The 20054-nt window shown below is 42.0% G+C and overlaps 1 protein-coding gene and 1 pseudogene across 1 annotated transcript; both read right to left on the bottom strand.

The window, feature by feature from the left end:
• Positions 1-2386: 2386 nt before the first annotated feature.
• On the bottom strand, positions 2387-12080 carry DPPA4 (developmental pluripotency associated 4). Its single transcript, XM_004479557.5, has 7 exons — positions 11998-12080; positions 10063-10231; positions 8627-8787; positions 8480-8530; positions 7919-8219; positions 6905-7100; positions 2387-4151 (listed from the first exon to the last, which is right to left on the bottom strand). The coding sequence occupies exons 1-7, from the start codon at positions 12019-12021 to the stop codon at positions 4121-4123; spliced, it is 933 nt and encodes a 310-aa protein (XP_004479614.1). The 5' UTR covers positions 12022-12080; the 3' UTR covers positions 2387-4120.
• A 5450-nt stretch (positions 12081-17530) lies between these two features.
• On the bottom strand, positions 17531-18792 carry LOC101429948 (elongation factor 2 pseudogene; annotated as a pseudogene).
• Positions 18793-20054: the final 1262 nt, after the last annotated feature.

Here is a 20054-nt window from a genome sequence, read left to right as displayed (position 1 = left end):
CACGCCATACTTAAATTTTGTTATCCCAATAAGGTAACTATAATTTAGCATTCAGACCAGGAATTTAAAAATACTGATATAAAATTTTACATATGGTTAAAACAGACATATCATTGAGCATAACTGTGGATTTTTATATATGAATACACCCACAGAACCACTACCCAAAACAAAGTAGTTTCAATTAATAATTATGCTGAGACAAGGTATAATCAGGACTGAGTATTTCTTCATAATGAGATTCAGGTTAGATCTTTTTGGCAAGCACATCATAGGTGACATTGTGTACCACCCATTGCACCACATCAGAAGGTACATTTCAGTTTGTAACATTTCTGATGGTGCCAAGTTTGAATATTTGGTTCAGGTGGTCATAAGCAAACTTTATATGTAAAAAGCCTATCTTGTCAAAATGTAGACATTTTCTTGGGGCACCTTTAAGTCAAATCATTCCAATTCTGTGAACTGGGAACTTAACTTACTCTGTGTCCTGTTTCCCCATCTCTGTTCACAGGGGCACATTGGATTCCCATCTGGGAGTTCACAGACTTTCTTCAAGCACATCCAACCCTTGGTCCCCAGCTCAGTTGCTTCAGCACACACTCTTTGGAGCCAAGGGAAATTTGAAGGATGGCCCAGATTTCTCACACTATTCCCATTTCACCTCACACCTGACATGAGGGCATATATGCATGCACACATACACACTCATTTGCAGGCATGGACTACACATTTTTAGCTGTTACTACTTTAATTCTGGGCACAAAGAGTGTATGGCTCCAACTGTTTGTCTCTCTTCCTCTAAGCAGGTCTGGGAACATGGGTGAGATGGTGGATGACAGACAGAGTAGAGTAGTTAAAACTTCATAGGAATTTTTGGGGAAGGTGTAGGGGTTGGTAGAGTTGGAGAGTAAATGTGACATTGCTATTTCAGCATGCCAGGTACAATGAGAGGTAAATAAGTTCCCTTAGTGGTGGAACGTTATTGATTCACTTTATATAAAAATTTCAGTTACTTTAAGTGTATTACAAACAGGGAACTACCATAAGCAGAATAAGAAAACAAAACTATATTCCAAGTTAATAAAGGGGAAAGAAAATGGAATAAAAACTTGTTCAATCTAGTGAAAATAGGTAAAAGTAAAAAAAGAAACAAAATTTAAAAATAGAATAAATTGAAACCAAACTTCCTGGGCCAATTCAGGGTCTGTCCTCTCAATTTCCAAACTTAAAAAATACTACAGTTTCTATTTATACATATTTTAAGGAAATTTGTTTGCTAATCTTATCACTAACAAGAAATGAACAATCTAATATAGAACAAACAAAAATATGTACAAACATTCATGGAAATCTGAAAAAGAGAATAGGCAAATGGAGATAGTTCAGGCAAAGCAGACACTTTACAGTGTGAGGATTGCATGAGATAGGTGATATCTGTTTACCCGCCCCCACCTCAATCTCACTTTTAAAATGAACATCATGTCACTCTGTGATTTTGTTTAAGGTAGGAATTGGGGGTGGGAATGTAGCATTGACTGCTGACATCTTACAGTCATCCAGAGATCACTGTCTCTGGAGCACAGGACTTGGATGCAGGGCTTGCTGAGTCAGGCAAAGGAAAGCAGGCCAGGTGAGGCTGCAGGGAAGGGGGTTTCTTTTGCAGTCCAGAGGTGACACCCTTCTAAAATTAGGATATATCCTCCACTGAAATCCAAGTCCCATTGCTATCAGGGCACCTAAACCAAATCATAACAAATCTTTAAAAAGAAGCTGAAAATCTGGATTTTATGTAAAATACTTGTCAAAAATTCAAATTCTCCAAAAAACAAAACCCTTAATTGTCTTAAAATCTATTTCAACACAGCAACCTAAAAGGCCCCTTTATAATGCTTATTTGTAATGACTGTTTTGAGAAAAAAGTTAAAATCCTGCCATTGGCTTAAAGTTCAACATATTTTGCGCTCCTCTGACCTCTCCCTTACTTTTACCCAGTCCTCCCTTTCTTTCCTTTACTGGCCCCAAGAATATCCACCCTATAATAGTACCACCTTCTCCTTCTACTCTCCTATTAGAACTTAAAACTTGGAAAGAGTTTTGTTCCCTGAAGAATCACTTATGGAGAGTAAGGTTGGCAGGCCTGGGAACTAAAGCAGCTTGAGGAACTATTGTTTTTTAATTTGCACCAATATGCACATGCTCATACATACGTACACACACACACACACAGCATCAAGTACAGAGCGGATAGGACAAATTTATCCCAGGGTGACCCTTGGGTCGGAAAATATTTTCCCCCGTCTATTTGAAAACTCCAGAACCAAATTTTGGAAGATCATTATTCCTCATTACTGGATGCAAATTCTACAATGATCACATTGTGATTTCTCACTTTTGATCCCTGCACTGAAGGAGTCTTCACATTCCCAAATTCCTTCTTCATTTTCACAGAAACAGACATTTGTCTGAGATCTCCAGTGGAGTGGCTGGGCCATTCCTTACCTGACAAGGTCTGCACTGGTCTTTTCAGATTTGACTTCTATCCCACTCAGTTGGATTAAGTCCTGTTGTGGTCCTTCATTAGGCCAGAAAGCCAAGGACTAGGGGTAATACTTAAGTCTTATTAGAACAGCTGAACAGTTTTGAGATCAAAGTAAAAACATATACATGTGTGAAGATACAAGTGGGTCCATAATGATTTATTAATATTTTGAGATTTCACACCTCTATATACACACATATTTTTTCTTTTTATACTACTTTAACATCTGTGGAGTCCTCATTATGTGCTGGGTAATACTGATAACATTGAAATAACATTATAATATACCATACCCAGGGCTATTTCACATAACTTAACCATTTATCCTCACAAACCCCTCTAAAGTGGCTATGTAATAAGCCACATTGTATAGATACAAAGACTTAGATGTCATTCTTATTGCATTTTGACTCATTCAATCCTATCAGCCCTAGGACAATGGGGAAATGTACAAATAGAAAAGTTCAGTAAATTGCCCCCCCCACAACCTAGTTAAGTGGTGGTACTTGGGTTCAGGACTCATTGTTGAGACTGTGGAAATAGCCTGTCTCTCAGCAAACGTTCCTCTCTAGCTTTAACATTTATTGAGAGAATTCTTGCCCAAAACAATCCATACAATGATGGCTACAAACTTTCCAACTTTACCACTTCCTCTACTGCATTACTTCTTATATCTTCATAGGAGTAAAATAAAAATAAAAATAAACCTCCCTTACTTATAATAATAAAATATAGGAAACTGCCATAAAAAAAACACACAGGCTAAATGAAAAGTATCAGGTCTTTTCCAAAATTCACATGGCTATAAATTTAGTTAGTATATAAAAAATTTAAAAATGAATCATGAAAAAAAAAAAAACATGTTTTCTGTTCTTGATACTTCTTTGAAACAAATACATTAATAATAATTGGGAAAGGACCTTTGATCCCAGAGCCAAATCCCAGAAGCCTGAATGAAGAATAAATTTTGGGAAAAATGTTGTTTTGTATTTAAGAATCACGTAGAAATTTTTTTTTAAACTTAAAAATTAAAAAAAAAAAACTAAAAAGGAATCATGTTTTTGGCAGGGACGGGGGAGGAATAACAGCTTTCCCTTCAGCTTAAAATATTCAACAGTTTGAAGTCACTACACTTATAATTAAAAAGTAGCAGTTCCCAAAGCAGTTAGTATTCAGAGATGGAAGTCCAGTACAGACGGAAACTTATGTTACCTCTTCAGTCAACTCCACAAGGGTCAGCTGAAGTATGCCCCACTGAAAAGAGCTGTTCTATTTCAGGAGGGTAGATATTATGGACAACTTTTTCATCTTATTAAACTGGTATGAATAGTAATTTGCAAAATGTATTTTGCATTTTTGAACATAAGAGTCTCCTGTATCTCAACCAACAGGGGGAACAGGCACTGTTGGGGCCTGAGGGTAAAATCTGCAACCCACCAGTTTGTGTGCCCTGTGAGCAGGGACCGTGAAGGGCGTGGTGGGGTCCCAGGCTCAGCTGTCGGTGCCACCATAGTCGATTGTGGACCTTTTCCACCATCAATTGCAATCATGAAGTGCCCTTTTCCTGGTATTGTAATCTCATTGGAGGCTTTTCATTAAGACTTTGTTCCTACAAAGTAAATGAAATATTTGTTTTTAAAAAGGTAGCAGTCAAGAAATATCAAATTGCATCCTTGAAAATAGCCTAGAAAACAGTACCAGAATGTCAGTGAAATTACCCTAAAACCTTAGTATGGTGGGTGGAAATCATAAGGCTGTGGGGTTACGGAATGAAGATCATTTTATCATGTCTAAAGGATGTTCCTGTTTTGTGCAGGCTATGGGCAGGTGAGGTCCTGGATAACTTTTCCTGTTTTGCCCTATGGCCTGAATGTGGGATTAAAAGACTGACTGGCAGCTGTGCCAGGACCCTAGGGGCTGCCACACCTCATGGGCTGGTGGAAGGGGAATCGCTGAGTGGCCTACCCCCTTTAGACCACTAAACTCTGCTGGGCTGCCCTGACCTCTAGTGCTCAGTAACCCTAAGGCCAGAAGCCAGTCCCCAGCAAGCAAACAGAGCATTTAACAGAAACAACAAAAACAAACAAAAACAAAAAAAAAACCCAAACAAATTAGAAAAATAGATGGGGTCAGGTGCCTAGAAGCCCAACTTGAGCTGTGCCACCGCCCCTTCTTCAGAGGGATTCTTTTTTCTGTCCTCCCTTTCATAGGCTTCTCTCCTAAACTAAGAAGCCAGAGCATATGCAATACAAAAACAAAACAAAAATTCCTTTTACTCCCTTTATTTTACCTAATATTTCCATTTAAGCATTCAGAAAAGACCTCCAATTGCAGTCTCTTCTTTTTTCCTCCCCTTACTATGCCAACACCGAATTCTCTGCTTCTTTTACTGCTTTGAATCTCATGTCATCCAGGGAAGTATATTTTTCATACCTTCTTCAGCTTCATGAGATAACTTCAGACAATTTCCCCATGCAAATTCTTACTGTTAGCTTCCTATTCTAGTTTTTCTCCTCAACTCTTCCTTTTCTGTCTTTTTCACCTCCTTACCCCCTAAAATATTGCTGTTCCTAAAAGTTAGGTCTTCAATGACAAATTCCTAGGAAATCTCACTCACATTAGTATTTAAATAAAACCAAAAATCACCTAGAGGCCAGAGATCTCTTTTAGCACCTACAGAAGGTGCTCAGCACTTAAAATCTATGCAAAGTATTTTCCCCAATCTTATACCCTACAACCCCTTCTCAGCAGTTCATTTCCTTAAAATCCTTCAATGGCCCATCACTTAAACCCCAGTTTCTTCCTAAGGGATAATGGGTGGCCTGACTTCAGACTCTTGGCCCCACTCTTGGAAATTGTTTGCAACTTTGCATATGCACATATGTGCATTTTCCTTTAAAAGCTTTCTTGATGGGTTCTCTATAAAACAATCGAATGGCCTTTTCAAATAAAAGCTCCTAAATAGGCATATAATTCTTACTGATTTCTTAATTGAAAGTTATATTTGATATTTACCTACTCCTTGGTCCAATTTGCTAATATAGAGGTAGAAACTGAGGTACAGAAATTTAAGTCACATGTGCAAAGTAACTAAGATGATCATTGGCAGAAACAGGACCGAGATCCAGGAGTTAGTCTAATGCTGCTTCTTCAAATCGGTACCCCACTCTCCCCAGGTTTACCAACTTTGGTGAAATTCTACATTGTTCTTATTTAGAAATAGGAGTTGTAATTATGTAGCCAGTATAGTTCATGCAGAGAGCAGCAGGTTTATTAGGCCCCTGCCCCCAGGTCTATTCTCCACCAGTCAATCATTGTCATTAATATGTGGATTTCAATTTGCCTTGGAACTCTAGAGAGAAAAGCCTTTTGTAGCCTTTCTTCTGTTCATAATTGTATTTCTAAAATTAGTTGTGGGTGATTACTAAGATTCTTTGTAGATCACATCATTTAACTAATAAAACCTAACAAAAGGACTCCGTTGCCTACAGGGTGATCTAAATTTCCAACACGGCTTTCTGCAATTTGACCTCAAACTAATGATACTACTTAAATTCTGTACTGTTCACCTTGAGCTAAAATAATCTGAGTTGTTGTTCTTGTTGCTTCTTGGCATACATTGTTTATTTCCAGCTTTATGACTTTGCTCACTGTAATAATAACCATAAAATTTTTGAATGAATACTATGTGCCAGACACAGTGCTAGAACTTTACATACATTAACTGATCTAATTTTCACAATAGCTTCAAATAGATCTCATTATGCTTATTTTATAAATGAAAACGAAATTCTTTTCCAACCATATACAACCATATTCTGTCACACTGAGCTTGCAATTTCTACTTTATCATAAGTTCTTTCACAGCCATGGTGCTGCTCCCTAGAGGGAAAAATGGCTTTTCAGCCCTCATTTCCATCTAGTCAATTCTGCCCTCAGTTTAGGTTTCTTACCACCTTGAAAGCAAACTGAGTTAAGTACTTACTTTATAATATATAATCTCTCAGCCTCTACTGAGGTGCTAGCCATCACGGTATTCGAGCTGCTTAACATCCTAAGTCAACCCCATTGATTGTAGGCTACTTGGAGGCTGTTTTCCTGTCATGACTTCTGTGTAGTACATATACTTGGAATATGATAAACACACAATATTTGTTTTTCCAGAATTATTTGTCTCCAGGTAGAAGCATTAAGCATTGATATGTAAATGCTCTTTCCCTGGGAATAAATTTATGTGAGTAATAATTTTCTTGAAATCCTTTCCTAACAACTTGTGTTAGTAATATGCTAATTAAGATTCCTCTTCTCCACAAATAACTCAGATACCCACTTTCAGTTTCCAGAAAAGCATCAGTTAATTACCTCTGAACACATTTGGGGCACAACATATTGTCCTCCATGTGCGGGGGTGGAAAATTGCAGGCAGGTAACAGGAAGAGTGCACTCACTCTCCCTTGTTTTTCAGGGACCCAGGCTTGTCCAGCATGAAACTGCAGGTGAACCCAACCATCTGTGTTTGCAGGGAGACTTCTTCCATGCACCACACACCACCTGACCCCTGGGGAAGGAAAGAGTTCTAAACATGAACACACCAGGACCAAGTGCTAATGTCCTAGACTGCCTCATAACCAGTCACCTTTGAATTCTACAATCTTCTTCAGTGCCAGCTGCAAGATATGAGCCCTGGAAAGTCAATTGAATTTTTATTTTGTCCTGTTCCTCTTTCGAAAAGAATGCAACAGTCTCTGTCAAAAATTGAAAAAAAAAATGTAGTTGAAAATTCTATAGCTATGAGTGGGCACATAGTAGAAGTGGCTGAGAAGGCTGGCAGGAAATGTTTCTGGGGTCTCAAGTATAAGAGGCATTGTATTTTGCTAAGCATGTCCTTCTACAGTTATTTGTATTTTTTGTTATTCTTACAATGTATGGTGTAGTTATTATTCTTAACCTATTTTATAGATGAGGAAACTTGGGACTAGAATAAGCAATGTGTTGATGCCACTCTAGCAAATGCCAAAAGATCCAGAGCTTGAACCAAGACTGTTGGTTTTACAACCGGCCTTTACTTTTCATTTCTTAAAAAGGCGAGGGCAAAGAGGCTACACAGATTGTTATCCCTCCTTTTGATGACAGCAGTAATTTAGAGCACTCGCTTTCCAACAATGGCCATTGGACTAGCATCATCAGCATTACCTGTGAAACTGTTAGAAATGCAAATTCTCATGCTCTACCTAGAACCGAATCAGAAACTGTGGCAGGGGCCCAGCAATCACCAACCCTCCAGGTGATTTAGATATACTCTTAACTTTTTAAAGAGTTAGTGTCAATTAACCTTACTTTCTTAAACGTGCCAGAACCAGGTAATGTTGGGCTTACCAGAGGCTTCTTGTGGCGATTCCACTGCCTCCATTCTCCCAGCCCTAGCTGCAATTCTTGTCCAGGAGGCCAACACAGCCTCCTGGGCAGAAGTCGTCACCACGACTGTATTAACTCCCTCAAGAAGACTGGATTCCTCAAGGGCAGATACGCCCTCCTCAGAGGGAGGAGCCACTTCTGCAGGGTCAGTGCCCTCAGAAGACATATTCCTTTTCTCAGAATTTTCCAGAGGTATTTCCCACTTTGATTTTCTTTGGGACCGTGTCTGGATCTTGGCATCCTTTGCTGTGACAGGGATATCCTACAAATAGAATTTGAAAGATTAAGTGCCATCAGAAGTGCAGCCTTATTTGTTCTACTGTTTGCCAGAGTTGATGAAAAGGGGGGGGCAGTATTTTCCTCCTCAAAACTAGGGATGGGGAAGGAGGAAGAGGGTTGGGAAGAGCCCAGGAAATTTGTGGCTGCTAAGGTAGTTTCTCTGCTCAATTTTCAATGGCAAATGGCTAAGTCGCAATAAGTACTGCGCTTTCCGCTCTGCCAAATTTCCTACAAGTTACTCACCTTTTGATTTGGGTAAGCATATTCGCAGAGTCGCCTGTAGGCTTCTAATTTCTAAGACAGGAGAAAAATGTGTTAATAATGAAGTGAAATTCCCACACTTGCTCTAGGTAGCATCCATTCCCCACCCTCCCCCCTCTTCCACCGCACCTGGCCCCTGGTGCTCAGCTTTAGCTGATGGCACCAGGCCCGCACGACGTCTCGGTGGAGCAGGTTGACTGGCGGCAGTTTAGAGGGTAATGGAGGAATTGGTATCTTCTTCCGAGGTTTTGGGCTGCCTTTGCATGAATCATTCTCTTGTGAGCAGGAGGCTGACCGAGAATGATGTAATTAGTAATCATTAACTTGAAAATTTTTGATGTATTTAACATAAAGTGAGCCATTTTAACCATTTTTAGGTTAAGTCAGTGACATGAATTACAGTCACAATTTTGGGTAACCATTGCCACCATACATTACCACAACTTTTTCAACACCCTGAACAGAAACTCTGTACCTATTAAGCAAAAACTCCCCATCCCCTATCACCAGCCCCTGGTAACTTCTAATCCACTTTTTGTCTCTATGAATTTGCCTATTCTAGATATTTCATGTATGTGGAATCATAGAGTATTTGTCCTTTTGACTAATAAAAATCACATAGCCTTCAAGGGGCAAAAATCTTAAACCTAGGACTTGATACTTCTAAATCCATTTTGCCTTCCTTGAAGCCCCCAGTATTCACATAAACTTTCTCCCTCATGGGCCCCCAACCCACAGAATCCAGGTGGGTGTGCTAAAGACTGTTAACATCAAATAGTTAATGTAATCCCAGTGGACTGATGGAAAACTTAGAATTGAAATCATAAGTACTCAGTGATGCCTTGTCTTCATGCTACAGAAAAAAACAGATCACCCAATAGTGCTATACAAACAACCACTACGACCCATAATTTTGCCAGTGCACCCAGTCAGGGCAGCACCCCCCATCTCACTGAAAGCTGCTCCCTTTAGCTCCACCATTTCAGTTCATCTCATTGTGTTTGCAGAGTTGCTTGCCTCACACACAAACTCTCTTCATTTAGGAAAGACACTGAGCACAATTCCACGTACCAAGCATCCAGCAGACAGACATAATAAAGGCTGGGGTTTACTCAGTACACATTACTTGTCAAGCAGTATAAATTGTTTTTCCTAATTATTCAATATAACTTACAACCATCCCTCTACTGCATCCCTACTCCCAACTCAGCAGGGCAAGCACTGCCTGTCCTCTCTTCAGACTAGAGGAAGTAGCATGTCAGCAAAGGGATTTAAAAGTTACACAGCTGTTCACCCCCCAAATCATTGCAGCACTTGCTATTTCAGGATCCTTAATTTCAAATGGCAAGTGAAGGCAAAATGAGTATCAGAACCAATATATTGCGGGCATTTGGAGATAGAAATAGATCATTTATAGCAAAGGTGACCAAAAGTCTTTACGGAGGTGTGATTTAAGCAGGACTTCAAAGAAACGTGGGCTTTATAAAAGCAGACTATAGGGTGGGAATGTCTTCTCTACTTTATCTGTCTTAGACCTGGGTAGGTGGGACTTGTGGACCTCTTACCTTTGTCATCTTTCACATTTTTTTTCCGCTTGGTGCCCTTAGTCAAGGTTCTTGGTAAACCTGATGTGCTAGGTTCGCTGGAAGCCCACTGTTCCTCTTCTGTTTCTACTGACACAGGTTCAAATTTGAGAGTCACACATTCTTCCCCCAACTTCTCTGTGGAGTTCCACTGGGAAGGGAGGAGGCTGGTCAGTATTCCTCCATGGTGTCCAACCCACAACATGCACTACCTGCCTTAGGATAATGAACGTCTAGGGCACCAAGAACGCAGTCATTAAACTTCCACTGGTGGAGTGGATCCTTCCCTGACTGTCATCTTAATATTTTGTTTCATTCATAAGATCGGGAAGCAAAGATGGAAAAATAGAGTGCCAATTTGAAAGTGTGCGAAAAGACAGGAAATATGGGTACAAACCCAAGTAGAAGGAAATGGGCTTTGCTTTGGGGGCCTTTTATCACCCACTATTATCCATCCTCTCTTCCCTGAAAGGTGATATTCCCTCTTCTTTCATTTGTGACCCCTTCCAAATAAATTAGTACAAATACCACTGCCTGTGGGATGCTATCAAAACCTTACACTCTCCCAATGGTTAGTTGCTCTTAGCAAGAAGATAAATGTCCTTAATATACCTTACCAGTCCCTAATCTCCCATTCCAGCTCACCTACTCTCCCACGCCGTAAGTCCAGCCAATTTCCTTTCCAAACGTTACTTTGGCCTGAAGGGATATCTCCCCTCCCCCCTCCCCTTTATATTCTTAAACCTTGCTGGATCTTTTCAGAATCTTACTTCAAGTGTTACTTCATCTAACAAAACTTTCTAGAACTTACAGAATAACTCATTTTTCTGCTAAACATTGTCCCATCCCCACCACTTGTCAGTTGCAATTTAACATTTGCTTGTATAATTTGATCAATGCTCCATCTGACTGCAAATGATTCCATTTGACTTTTTTTCCTTTTCAGTGTAGGAACTCAAATTATACTGGCTGAGTCAAAGAAAGGAAGGGCAGTGGGGATACATTTAAGAAACTAATATCTATTGAGCCTTTATCATATATCACTTATTGAGTTTTAAGTGTTTTTATCTTAATTTAAACTTCATACAGTTTGGTGACAATTTATTACTTTATTTTTCATATGCTGAAATTGAGGCTCGGAGTGCACAGGAAAGAATGTTACATATAAATTAACTCCCAGGTCAATTACCTTCCAAATCTAAGACCTTTCTATCATCACCAAGGTGCGAGGGTGGGGGGGGGGGGAATTAACATTTGTATAGCCGTTTTACATTTGTATTAACATTTTAATTTGCATAAACCTCACACAAAATACTTACTCTGGGGCCTCTCACAAATCTTAAAACTGAGAGGGAGAAATGACCCTGTTCTAGAAAAAAGAAAAAGAAGCCCTGAGCGCTGTCAGGTTTCCCTACATATGGAACCAGTCACAAGACCCTCCACCCTTGGTTCCCAGTTCAGTTGGCAGTGTGCCTTTACTGAGCCTGGCTCCTGATTACTTCTTCCGCCTATAAACCCTGGGAAAAGTACACAAATTTAGAGCCAGGTCCTTTGGTTTAGGGCCTTCTGTGTCTGAGGAAATGCAGGAGTCACGTTTATTCCCAACCTCAGCTCAAATTATTTCTTCCTAAAATCTTTCCTCACTGCTCTTTTCTCGTTACCTCTGACCCCAACTCTGACAGAACAAAGCTACTCTTCAGAACCAAAATAGGAAACCCCATTCCCTATTTATCTTCTCACTTCTATATATCAGACTACAATCATGTCCAGAGCTCTGTTTTTTTCTTTCAATGAAAGGAGCAAATTCTAAGGTGAATTCTTTTCTCCTCAAAAGAAGGATAAAATGTTCTCAGGGGGAGAGGGAAAGGTGAGGAGACCCAGAAGGAGAGAAAGAAAACCCATTAAAATTGTATTTACCTCCTTGCCTTTTGCATTCTCCATAGTCAGAAAAGTTGAGTGGATAAAAAGAAAATTCTTCTACTTCCGAAAAGGACACTAGCCCGAGATTGCGCTTTTAAAAGCCTCCTCCCACTTCCTGCCACCCAAAGGCACTCTTCTTTTTCTCCTCCCCTTCTGTTCCCTCCCCCACAATTTGCGAATGCTAAGATTGTGTACTTTTCCTATTCATGAGGTGACTACTGTTTGGCTGAATTATTAATATAGTTTCTTCTTTTCTGTGAACTTTTTACCATCATTATTTAAGGTGTGATTATGGAGAAATTAGGTAGTCTGAAACTCCTCTAGAAAAATTCCAAGGGAAGAAACTAAATTTACTAGAAACTTCTGAAAAACAGCGTGTGAGGGGATTTAATGAATGAATTTGTAGAAACAATAGAATTCAGGGAGTTGGACTGCCAGCTTAAACAAAGTTAAATCATCTTCATGTACCATGTGTGTTTCAGTTCTTTAGCAAGTTACCTAACCAATTAAAACTGCATCTGTACTGATGATAACTGGCACTTCCTCATCTGCCAACAACTAATATTAATAAATAGCTTTTAAAGTCTAACGAATATTTGTTATGTACCAAACTCTAGGTTTAAACGTTTATAGCGATTTTGTTACTGTTCCCCGTTTTCTAAATGGCAAAGTATGCAGAAAATTTCAGAGGTAACTGACTTCATTGCACAGTAACCGGAAACCAAGTCCAAGTTTGTCTGATTCTGCATCTTAAGCTCCTAAATTACTGACTCGCAAACAAGGTCAAGGTTCTCTCATAAAAATAGTTTGAAGGAAGAGCAGGAACTAAATTGGTACAGAGTTTCTGTATGTAGTGCTAGCAAAATTTTGGTAATGAATGTGTTGATGGTAGTATGACATTATAAATGTTACTAACACTACTGAATTGAACCTTGGAAAGTGGTTAAACTGGGAAACTTTTTTTTAGATGTATTTATTTTATTTATTTCTCTCCCCTTCCCCCTCTCCCGGTTGTCTGTTCTCTGTGTCTATTTGCTGCGTCTCCTTTGTCCGCTTCTGTTGTCGTCAGCGGCAGGGGAAAGGTTGTCTGTTCTCTGTGTCTATTTGCTGTGTCTCCTTTGTCCGCTTCTGTTGTCATCAGCGGCAGGGGAATCTGTGTTTCTTTTCGTTGCGTCATCTTGTGTCAGCTCTCCGTGTTGAGTGGCACTGTTTCTGAGCAGGCTGCACTTTCTTTCGCGCCGGGCAGCTCTCCTTATGGGGCGCACTCCTTGCACGTGGGGCTCCCGTACACAGGGGACACCCCTGCGTGTCAGGGCACTCCTTGAGTGCATCAGGACTGCGCATGGGCCAGCTCCACACGGGTCAAGGAGGCCTGGGGTTTGAACTGTGGACCCCCCATGTGGTAGATGGACGCCCTAACCACTGGGCCAAGTCCGCCACCTAAAATGGGAAATTTTATGTTGTACATTTTGTTACCCGAATACAAAAGAAGAAAAAAAACTGCAGCAGAACAGTACAACAGAAAGAGTGAACCCTAAGGTAAACTGGGGACTTTAGTTAATAATATAATAACAATAATATTGGTCCATTATTTGCACCAAATATACCACACCCAGGTAAAATGTTAATAATAGGGAAAGCAGTTTGGAAGGGGGGGGTGCTTAATGGGAACTCTGTACTTTCTGCACAATTTTTCCTGTAATCCTGTTTAAATAAACAAACAAACAAACAAATAAATAGTTAATAAAATAATTTGATAAAAGGAAACAAGCAAACAAGCAAATTACCTCAATCTCAGATCATTCCCATTCTGGCTGTCTAGGATCAGAGATGAGAACTGAAGGAATTTCCCCTATCAGGAACCAGTGACTGTGAAACTCAAGCCCTCCTTGTCAGGTAACACAGCTGGTTGTTCTTTGTTGTTTTTTCCTTCGGCATCTTACTGCTTGCCCTAAAATGATGAGTATATAATGATCTCCTCACAGGATGGTTTGTAAACAGAAAGTAAATGGGTCCCAAGAGTGGAGAAGGAGATGAAAAATAGTGGACTGTGCAAGACCCAAAGACACAGAAGAAGAAATCAAGTGTTCAGAATTGAGGTCCTCTGTGAGACTGTGTTGGAACTTTGGCTGCTCAGTTCTTTACACACACCTTTAGGCAACATCCAATAAACATTTACTACTTGAAGTTTATACTTAAAGTGCTGGACAGAGTCATCTTTTTTTTCCTTTCTCAGTATACTTGTAGGTAACATTCCTGAGTTCTGAATTAAGTACATACCTAGGTATTGTATCTCAATATCTAATCCTGGGTAAAATACAATCTGTAATTTGTGTATAAATAGATGGAATATGTGTTGTTGGGATTATGATTTAGAATTCTTACACCCACCACCATTTTGATGAACAGAATTCTAAAATAATTGTACCAACCATTTAAAAACTGGGTTAGTGATGTCCTATATAAAAAGTCTTTGTACAATTTAATTCTAAATGTTTGAATATAATTGAAATAATACTACTATATTCTTTTATTCTTTTTTAAAATTTTTTATTTATTTCTCTTTCCCCCTGCCCCCCCCCCCCCCCCCCGCATTGTTTGCACTTGTTGTCTGCTCATTGTATGCTTGTTTTCTTTTTAAGAGGCACTGGGAACTGAACCTGGCAGTTTAGGAGGCCTCCCTCCTGTATGGGAGGGAGGCACCTAATTGCTTGAGCCACCTCCGCTCCTGCTTGTCATGTCTCTCATTGCGTTTCCTCATCATGTCTCTTCATTGCCTCATGTCGCTGAGTCAGCTTGCCTCACCAGCCTGTTGTGTCAGCTCGCTGTCTTGCTTGTCTTCTTTAGGAAGCCCTGGGAACCAAACCTGGGACCTCCCATATGGTAGGAGGGTGCCCAACTGCTTAAGCCACATTTGCTTCCCACTACTACGCTCTTTTAACAAAGCATAATGTCAGTTATCTTTTTGTTAGACTTGTGGAGTTGTAATGGGTCATTAGCAATCTTGGGCAAAGTACAATGCATTTATGCTTTAGTTTCACAAATGTAAAATGGGAATAATTAAGTTCATTATTATTTTAGGGAAATATCTAACACAAATAATTCTATGCATAAAATGACCTTACAAGTGTTCAGTAGTCAAAAGAAAAACTCTTTCTTGCTCTTTTCATGTTATTAAATTCTTATTTTGTCATTTATTGGACAAAAATGTATTGAGGGAAGAGGATGTGGCTCAGGTGATAGGGCCTCCACCTACTATATGGAAGGACCTGGGTTCTATTCCTGGGGCCTCCTGGTGAAAAAGAAGAGAAGGTGTGCTTGCACAGCGAGCCAGTACCCGTGCAAGTGCCTGTGTGGTGAGCCAATGCCCACACCAGTGCCTGTGTGGTGAGCCAGTACCTGTACAAGTGAGTCACCCAGGAGGAGGATGACACAACAGGGGAGAGACAAAGGGGAGAGTCAAGCACAGTATAGACTGAGAACTGAGGTGGTGCAATTGATAGGGAACTTCTCTCCACATCAGAGGTACCCAGGATCGAATCCTGGTGAATCCTAGAGGAGAAAGATGAGAAGACAAAAAGAGAAATAGGTACAGAAGATCACATAGCGAATGGACACAGACAGCAAGAATAGCAGGGTGGGGAAGGGGGGAGGGGAAGGGGAAATAAATAAATAAATCTTTTTAAAAATGTATTTGAATGCCTGTGATATGCTCAGTTTGGAGATACAATGATGGACAAAAACAGACAAGGATTCTGCCCTCATGGACTTATAATGTGGTAGAGAAGTGAGGTAATCAATTAACATCAATAGTTAAAGATACAGGCATCCTATGTGCTTTTTAAAGGTATTATACTTATTGACACATATTGTTAAAACCCATGCAAACTATCCAGTTGTGACAGTTGACAAGCAGGAAGGGGCCCAAAGTATGATAGCCTACAATAGAGCCTTTTTTTAATCTCACCAGGGAAGTCAGGAAAGGGTCATATTTGAAGGACAAGGGGAATTAAAGTAACTGAATAGGGGACGGGAAGGGACAGCCCCCCAGTGGCAGGGGACCACACTGCTGAGGCAGCCCAGCTCTTTTCAGGGACTAGAAGAGGGGCTGCGGGCTGAGCTCCACTAGGGAAGGGTGGTGTGTGAGCTGAGTCTGGATAGGTAGGCCTTTTGACAGGCTACAAGCAATGGAGAAACACTGAAAAATTTAAGGTGGAGTTGTGGGTGTGTGATGAGCATTTTGTAAAGACCTCTGAGGAGAAAGAAGTAGAGTAAACACAGTTAGGGGACAAGTAGTTTTAGGCATGAGATGCTGGTGACTGGATGGGTAGTGAGGAGTAGTTAGAGCACAGATTCCAAAGCCAGACTCTGGATTTATCCCCCATCCTCCCTTTGCTAGCTGTGTGACCTTGGATAAGTTACCCAACCTCTTCAGGTCTCAGCCTTTCCTCAGTAAAGTCATGTAATGAAAATAATATTCCTTAGGTCAGAGGGTTGTGGAGGTAGTAGCATAGACTTTCACCTGTCCCTTCAAAAAGTGTCTGGCACAGCACATGTTGGATCAATGGAGGATGTTTCAATTATTAGATTATTGGAAACGGATACCAAATTGATAGATGTGGGGTTTTCCTGCTATGTCTTCTCTTTTCTTTTTTTTTTTTTTGTGTCTGTGTGTGTTTTTTCTAGAAAAAAATTTGATGAAATAAAACAAGCTGAGCTAACGAGGCCTTTAGTTCACCTGGAGGTGATGAGTCTTCCAAAATCATTAATCTTCATTCACAGAAGACAAAATATGATCAGATATAGCCATCATTTCATATTTGATGGGTTTGGAGAGATTTGGAAGGAGGTGTGGCTGCGGGAGGCTTGTTGGAGGCATGTTGGATGTCTTAAAGCTGTGTTTATTTTAAATTTAATTTAATTATATTGCTAAATTCATATCCAGATATGAATTTACTAATTTATGTTTACCTGTAGTGTATTCTCATATCCTGGATTTCTCCATATCCAAGAGATCAGTATTTTAACCAATGAACTAGAATTTTACACACCTTTTCTTAAAATAATAATCACCATGTGATCATTACCTTTTTTGTGTCTTCTATAGCGGCAAATCAATGGGTTGTTTTTGGTTTTGGTTTTTATTTTTCACCACCATGTAAATGTATTATTCCAATGGCACTGATACAGCCGGAGGGGCCCGTGGAGACGCCACACAGGGCTTCCTGCCCTGGAGTTCCTGTCCGTAGAGTGAGAGCCACCCAAATCCGCTACAGGCCATTCACCCAGATAAAACTCTTAATGCGTTTATTTACTGTTAGTTTTTTTTTGGACATTTGAAATTCCCTCCGATGAAATGGGGGGAAAAAAAAAGCATTGGCTGCCCCTCCCCAACCCCACCCTGCTTGCCAAATAAGTTCCTGCGCATAGGGCGTGGCGGCTGCCTCTCCACCTACTAAAATAAATATCAGCAGAAACTACATCGAGTGTTAACGCTGAGTGACAGCGCGGGGCAGGCGCCAGAAACCTTTCAGGCAGAGGGTACCCGTGTCTGGACAGTCTCGTGGTGCCAGCCCCGCGGGCGGGAGAGGGCAGCGCCCACGGGCCCCTCCAACTTGTCCAGGAAGTTGTCCAGGGCGGGGAGGCCTCCTGCAGGCCCTTGCGCTGGCGGGTCTCTGCCACCACCTGGCTGGGGCGGCTGCTGCTGTCGAAGGGTTCTCCCTTCGGGCACGTAGGCCTTCACGACGAACGTGGGGGTGCCGGCCACCTGGGACTCCTCGGGGACGTGGCCCCGCTCCCTGTTGAGGACGCGGTGAAGGCCGCAGACCACCTGCACCGGGCACTGATCTCGACGAGGTAGGTGCGCTCCACGAGGCGGGCCGGCGGCGAGCGCGCTGGCGCGGAGGCAGTGCGGGCCGTGGGGTGATCTGGCCGCCCCGCGGTGGACGGCCTCGGCGGGCGGCCCCACGTGGTGGGCGTCCAAGCCGACACCCCGCCCTTCCCTCCGCCAGCGCGCCCTCCTCGGCGGCCCCCTGGAAGCCGGCCGCCACGCTGTCCTCGATCTCGTTGAGGTGCTGCACGCCCTTGGTGGTGTCAGTGAGGATGTTAGGGCCGGCGCCGTCGGGCCGGAAGCACCAGATCTTGCGAACCTCGGCCACGTCCCCCTCGTACTTCTCGGCCAGGTAGCGAGCCCGCTGCTTGCGCTCCTGGCGGGCAGACACCTCGCCCTTGTCGCTGTGCTCGGCCAGGCCAGCCGGGAAGGGCCGCGCCTTTGTATACAGCCGGTGGTGCTTGTTGGGGGACTTGGAGAGGCAGAGCACTGTTCGACTCTTCACTGACCGTCTGGCCGGTGGAGACGCCTGGGGCGGATTTCTTGGTGGGGATGCAGGCGTGGCCCTCCTCCAGGGCCTTCAGGCAGATCTCCAGGTGCAGCCCACCGGCCCCCGCGGTTGTGCTCCCCGGACTCCTCGAGGATACACTGCACCCTGGGGTCCCACCTGGCCAGCCTTTTCAGCCCCTCCACCAGCTTGGGCAGGTCGGCGGGGTTCTTGGCCTCCACGGTGACCCTGACGACGTGGCTGACGCTGAACTTCATCACACGCATGTTGTGGGCATGCTCGAAGGTGGCGATGGTGCCCGTCTTCACCTGAACTGGTCCACGCCAACCAGCCCCACGATGGTCCCACGGGGCACTTCCCCGAGGGGCTCCATGGAGCAGCCCATCATCAGGATCGTCCTCTGGATGGGCTTCAGGTCAGTGGGTTGTTTTGTTCTAGAAAACAGGTGAGTCATTTACAACAAAATCTAGAAAGTAAGGTAGACATCAGGTTTGTGAAAACTTTAAGAGAAAAATATGAGGTAGATAGAAGAACAGCTAATACCCCACGAAAATAATTCCTATTTCTTTGTGTATAAAGTGTCCCCATCACACTACCTTCCTCCTGTTTTTTCTCCTTCCTCCTTCCCTTTCCTTCCTTCCTTCCTTCCTTCCTTCCTTCCTTCCTTCCTTCCTTCCTTCCTTCCTTCCTTCCTTCCTTCCTTCCTTCCTTCCTTCCTCCCTCCCTCCCTCCCTCCCTCCCTCCCTCCCTCCCTCCCATCAAATTTTAGGCATTAGAGATTAAAAAAAAAGATTCCTGTCCTTAAGTATCTCACAGTAGCCGGAAGTTAAAAATGTAAGCAGACATAGTGTCATTGAATTAAATACCATCAACTTTGAAACTGATTAAGCTATAGGTCCTTTACTTACGTTGGTCTATTCCAGAGTTCTGTGAGGGTCCTAGCAATTTTGCATTCATAATTTTATATTTTTCTTAAAAATGGGCCTCTAAAATTGTATAAGCTTCAAGTTCTACAGATCTTCCATGATGCTAATTTATGAGTATGATATTGTTATAGACCAGCGATATTGACCAGACTCAGACTTTGAATAAAGTTTCAATTGAGAGCTTTATTAGCCACGTGGGGACTGCTCCATACACAGAGGAGAGAGAAACCCTGGGTGGAGGGGGAAATTTACTTATATAGGCCTTTAGGTTCGGGGGTGGGCAATAGCTCAGCGAGCAAGCACGTACAGAAGCAGATGTTTACGGTTAATTAATTGCTGGGGATTCCATCATGGGAGACAAGCGGTTGGGGAGTTTTTGTTATTTACAAGGGTCTGGGTCAGGTTGGTCTTTTGGCAGGGGCTGACGAGACTTTCTACAAGAGGAGGCTTTGAGATAAGGTTTTACAGTCAAGCAAGCTTGTTACAGAAGCGAGAGATATGCGGTTAGGGGGCTGTGGAATTTTCCCTCGGGTGGGGGTGGTCACAGGCTCCTACTTCTCCACAATATATTTGTTTAAAACCATAACATTTCTTGAAAATTTCACCTAACACTTAACATACTCTTCCTTTCGCTTCCTTCTCCTAGCATTTCCCATGCCCACCTCCGAATTAATTGGGTTCCAGAAAGAATCAGTCCTTCATTCCATGGTTATGAGGCTTCTGTCCTCTGGCACTCATATATATATTAAGTGCCAAAGTATTCTGATGCCAGGGAAATCACAAGTGCACA

Source organism: Dasypus novemcinctus, chromosome 4, assembly GCF_030445035.2.
Source record: "Dasypus novemcinctus isolate mDasNov1 chromosome 4, mDasNov1.1.hap2, whole genome shotgun sequence".
In the NCBI taxonomy this organism is placed as follows: Eukaryota; Metazoa; Chordata; class Mammalia; order Cingulata; family Dasypodidae; genus Dasypus; species Dasypus novemcinctus.
This window is presented reverse-complemented; position numbering and strand designations above follow the sequence as displayed.